Raw genomic sequence first — 5,497 nt, 5'->3', positions numbered from 1 at the left:
ATTCCACGTCCTTGTTCCTTTATTGTGTTTCCGAGGCCCCAATACCTTGATTAAGGTCTCCAGGGTCATATAATGAAATCGAAATACGACAACTCAAACATTTTTTAAAAATCCTGAATATTACTAAAGACGGTACAGACTTTTTGACAGCTTTAAAACTGTCGATACATCGTCGATAGGTCTGCAGATTTCCGTATGTATCATTCGCAAAATATTTCTCGCCTTTCGTCAACACCTAATCGGATTATCTGACAAATTCTAAATTTAAAGGAATGGAACTTTTGTTTACGCAAACCCCGCTTTTGAATTTGGGATCCCTACGACATGTTCCATTTTGCGAAGTGATATTTGAGCATTTTCCGCGTGTGTGTGGAATGATTCGTATTCCTTAATCGTCTAAAAACTTTACAGTTTGCCCATATTCTTTAGGGGTAAACACCTTCGTGCACAGAAAGCTAGATATAACATTTACTATAACAATTTTTTGGTCATAGAAAGAGTTTCGTACCCCTTTATAATATTTACCAAAAAATAAACAATCTGGATGAACAGCTAACTAAATCTCATATCTATAGTTCTTTCAAATAAAATATTCCTGATCTTCAAATTTGGATAGATCCAAGGTCGTCGCCGAAGCTTCGATGTACACCGGAGAAAGTATCGTTTTCAAAAGTAACCTTTGTAAGTCGACATATTTTATGTAATTGTTACACTGACAGAAAAATGGTGGGGACTTTCTTGTTGTATCTTCCCTATACATCTTTCATTTCAACCGTTTCGACATTATGTTAGAACTTATCGCTTCCAAATTATTCATCTTTGATTTAATTTCCAACTTTCTCGTCTTCCTAAACCTCCTATCACATCTAAACTTATATCACGTTAGTTCTACTTCTACCATACATAACTCAAAGATAAGATAAAAACACTAGAAACTCTTTTCTTGGTATTTGGCCAGCTCAAGGGTCATACACATGTTAACAAGATGTATTGATTTATTTCACATTTCTTGCAAAATATCAGAATTGTAAACAGGCTCTGGTAAGGCAGGTTGGTGGCCTCTGGCGGACTCTAAATACGCCTTGGCCAGGTGAGTTCTGCCATTCTTGTGATGCAAAACTGCCAAATTGTTAAAGGCCGAGGAATGCGAAGAGTCCGCACACAAACATAAATTCAGACACTGTATGGCCAACGCGATATCCCCAGCTGCCTGAAAGGAATGAAACATCTTTAAATTTCATTAAAATTGTTCTGCATTTGTATCTAAAATAATCGAAAACTAAGGGAATTCTAATTTTGATGTGGCTCTCTAGTCCTCTATAATGAACACATTTTTATATTGACGTAAACTTCAATTGAAAGGATCAAAGTAAATTTCTTGTCTCCGGTCGCTTCAAACAATTTTGCAAATTTGTTTCGATCGATCCCGTCTGAAAAATATTACCATAGGTATGCGAAGCCTTTTTCTAGCCAAGTAGGTAGTCCGGGTAGGCTTATATATGGATGGGATGCAGGCCGTTTTACATTAAACATCACCCATTTAAAATTTAAATTAGCTTTGCTTCGAATCAATCTGGGTACTACGCCGAACAATAGCAGAACCGAGTACTTGGAAGCGTAACTTGATTATGTGCAGCCCAAATGAATGAAATCTGGTAACAGATTCTTACGTAGCTTTCTATAGTTAGAAAACACAAAACACAACTTCTGGAATTTAACGGTAAACTTACAATAGCTACGTATGATAAGTTGTACCAAACGTCTGCTTTGATCAGCGGGTTTGTAGCCAAATCCAAAGCTCTTTGGAAGCATGCTAAGGTCAGATCCAGTTGCTGGGAATAGAGGCAACATAATCCTAGATTATTGTATAACTCTGCCGAATGTGCTCCCATTGCCAAGACACGCCTAAAATTTTAAAAAATGCCACTTATTAAAATGGGAAATACCTAGTGCTGTGTAACAAGTGCCATTCTGCTAGACGAGCAAAACGAGTTCCTGTCCGAAATACGAAAAACAGCTTCCTAATGTTTTGCCTAAATCTGCTAATGAATTTTATACATGATTTTTTTAAATTGCACTGTTCGATGGAGAAATCACAAGAAAATGTAATAAATGTATACATTAACATAGCTATTTAATCTGGACTCTTCATCCGTGGAACTATAGGAACCATTGTTGCTCCTAGTCCAAGTTACGAGAAGGTATTAAATTCTTTAGAACTTTACCTATTTAATCGTCTTAGTATCTCTGACGATCTTCAAAATCCCAATCAATGCATCCATACTTTGGACTACACCGTATAATAATACCAAAATAACAGGTTATTCTGTACTTTTTTCGTTCGGAAGTTTTAATAGTTTCTGTGTGTAATTTTCTATTTGTTTTCAGTCCGCCATTGTTCATAAAAAATTATGTGTGTAAAGGAGGTCAACGTAATTGTATTACAAACTTTGAAGGTACACTTGAAAAATCAAAAGTTTTAAAATGAAATTTCAGTAACCTGCAGGTGCCTCTGTAACGAAGCGTTCGTTGAAAAGTGGTCGTGAATTGACTCATTTTCATGAACTTTATTGCAATGCTAAGTTTATTTCAATATGTTATCAATGTATCATATTCTCAGAATAACTAGCGAATAATTATTTGTTTTACAACGCGAAAAACTGGAGAATTTATTTGCCACGGCATTTTTCATCGATAGCCAAAGGACAATAAAACATTTATTACCTTGGAAGCAAGACTTTTTTTGCTGGGTAAACCTTAAAAATGATAGTGCCGATATGAGTCTCTAAAATATCCCTTATGCCAATCGGTAAAAAAGGTTTTTAATATTGGGATCAATGTAATTTTTTATTCAGACTTCAGCCGGTTTTACATACAAAAAACATATAATTTTTTCCTCACCTGTAATATCTAAGAGCCAGTTCGGGCTGATTGTTATAAAAATGATACATTCCGATACAGGCGATGGCTTCGGTATTCGTGGCATCTTCAATCACAATACTTCTGTAATATTTCACCGAAGCCTGAGATTCATTCAGGGCCTCGGTCAAGCGGGCCAGTTCGGTCATGATCGATACGTCTTGTGGAAACTTTTCTAAAGCTTGCTTGCATATTTCAGTAGCTGTCAGAGGTTGATCTGTAAAATTAGTTTCTTAATTCCATATCGATTAATACTAAGAAATTGCAATCGGACGTCCAAAAAGCAATTCGACTCTAGAATACCTTATATACGTGCCTATATACTCGAATGTACATAATACTTTCAGAGTATATTAAGTGGTTACATTCAAAAAACTCTGAACCAACTTAAAAAATAATAAATAAACTGAAAAATTGAAACATAATGAAGTTAAAGTTTCTCAAAATCTACAAAAATCACTCAAAATAATTATCACCAAGTAGGATGAGGGAATTCTATCCTGTAGTGACTGTCAAACTTTTTTCCAAAGCATTAGGTTTGTTTTTTGAAGACCCTGTATTTCGGAAATAAAGTAGCCAGAAATATTCCCGTAATTTTTGTGCTCCTGCTTAGAAAACACCCTGTATAATGATCTACCCTTACTTTACCTATTTTTAAGTAAATCCTTACAAGCCTAATATAGCTCTCGACGTGAGGATGCTGCTTCAATGCACTTTTAACCTGTTGTTCTGCATCTCTTATTAAATTAAGAGCTGTGTAACATTTGGCCAGTTGAATTTTCCACCACCAGTCCTATTCATTTCCTTCATTTACAATCACATGGGCAAGGCAAGCGTGAAAAACTCACCTTAAACTCACAACTCTGAGTAGCCAAAACCGCCAACTCCATGGCATTCCGAACATCCCCTTCATGGTAGAACAAATACTCAAATAGCGACTTATTCAGAGCCTTATTTTTGGCATATTTCGAGAGATTTAGTCGAGAAACTTGTATGAACGGTCCTGAGATACAGCAAGATTATAAACGAACAACCCCAAAAATAACATACGTTACCTATTTTAAAAATATTAATATTAGGTCTGTCATAATTCAAGAAGAAACCGATTTCTAATTTTTTTAACGAACATTTTGAAAACATTTCCCAAAATGAGTATTATTAACCCGAACTAACCAAAACTAACCGAAACTACCTTTTTATATATTTTACAAATATTGCCAAAAATATATCATATTTATCAACAATATTTCAATAGTTTAATATTTAAATATTTTAGAAATATTTGTAAACGTGTTTTTGAAATACGTGTGTACGACTATAGAGATTTTAAAGCTAAAACATGGCTGACCGTCTTTTTGAGTCAACATAGCTGCAGTTCCGAGTCTAATAGCTCTGGCTGATTGTCCAGTAGTTCCTCTAGATGTCCTGAGCCTTTCCAGAGCTAATCCTGTTCTGCCAGATTGCGTACCTGCTCGCATCACTCCTGAAATTGGTCTACCAGTTGATGTTCGAGGTCTAGCCCTGTGAAGACGCTCTTGATATAATGGCGAATGAAAGATTTTCATAAATTATATTTTTTTTCTTTCTCGTTTTATTTCTTTTAAAAGTATTGTACATCACTCTACCCCAATGATTTAGTAGGAGCTGCAGTACCAGATGTCCTTAAAGAAGTACCTGGACGCGGTGCTGTGGCCACAACATTGCCATCCAAGAAGTCATCTTGAATAGCGGTTTCTTCACTTTCCAGGTCGTCAACATATACCTGGATGATTGTATGATTAAGGCTCGATTTTCCAGTCTTCTAATAACATTGCCAGCAAGATTATTTCCATGGAAATGGAGAAGTTTACCAATGCTCTGCTCTGATTTTGTCATTGCTATTGAAACTATCTCGCTGGCAAGATTAGCACGAGTTCGAAATGCCGGATCTAAGGACCAAATTATTAAAGTGTTGATAAATGTACCAGGAGCATCGTTTCCACGGAATTGAAACAATAACCATCACTCAACTTTCAACTTAACAGAAACTTTATGAGTTTGCGAAGCTTGCCTAAACTTAAACAATTTTGCCCTTAGTTTAGTATAGTTACTCTTTGAGTTAAGGCCCTCATTTTGAGGCACCACGCAGCTTGATCCAGTGGCTGTTTGTCTAATATGCTGGAGCAGACGTCGATGCACTTATCGTAACATCTTCGACGAAATAAACTGAGAGCGAGATACATCGGATCCATTTTTAACTTGTACCCAACTTGTACCCCCTTTGAATGGATTAATGTTTACATTACGTTGCTGTTGTTGCCAATAGTTACTTACTTTTGGTCTTGTATAACGTTATAAAATCGATTAGTGTACCGAAGAGGATCAAAAACTAGGCATTTTTCATATTTTAATAAGGCGTACTCGGTCTTATTCTTGTCTTGGAAAATATTATTTCCAAAAGAATACAAATATTTGCGTCACTCGCCAGACCGAAGAATCTTTCTGGCAAAAGTGACACACTTTTTGAAATTCTCTTTAGTTTTATCAATTTCCAATTTCTCCGAGAGGACCAAACCGTCCCCTAACAAAGTTAAGGATC

The 5,497-nt window shown here is 35.9% G+C and overlaps 1 protein-coding gene across 2 annotated transcripts; it reads right to left on the bottom strand.

The window, feature by feature from the left end:
* Nucleotides 1-936: 936 nt before the first annotated feature.
* Nucleotides 937-5,162, bottom strand: BBS8 (tetratricopeptide repeat protein 8). Of its 2 annotated transcripts, none has more exons than XM_066404837.1 (8): nucleotides 5,010-5,162; nucleotides 4,545-4,681; nucleotides 4,268-4,440; nucleotides 3,768-3,922; nucleotides 3,568-3,712; nucleotides 2,902-3,136; nucleotides 1,731-1,905; nucleotides 937-1,210 (listed from the first exon to the last, which is right to left on the bottom strand). In XM_066404837.1, exons 1-8 carry the CDS (start codon nucleotides 5,148-5,150, stop codon nucleotides 1,001-1,003), a joined length of 1,371 nt encoding a protein of 456 aa, XP_066260934.1. In that variant the 5' UTR covers nucleotides 5,151-5,162; the 3' UTR covers nucleotides 937-1,000. The 2 variants fall into 2 exon arrangements, with proteins under 2 accessions (XP_066260934.1, XP_066260935.1); XM_066404838.1 differs by having other exon boundaries at nucleotides 1,040-1,206.
* Between the last annotated feature and the right edge of the window lie 335 nt (nucleotides 5,163-5,497).

Source organism: Euwallacea similis, chromosome 36 (genome assembly GCF_039881205.1).
Source record: "Euwallacea similis isolate ESF13 chromosome 36, ESF131.1, whole genome shotgun sequence".
In the NCBI taxonomy this organism is placed as follows: Eukaryota; Metazoa; Arthropoda; class Insecta; order Coleoptera; family Curculionidae; genus Euwallacea; species Euwallacea similis.
This window is presented reverse-complemented; position numbering and strand designations above follow the sequence as displayed.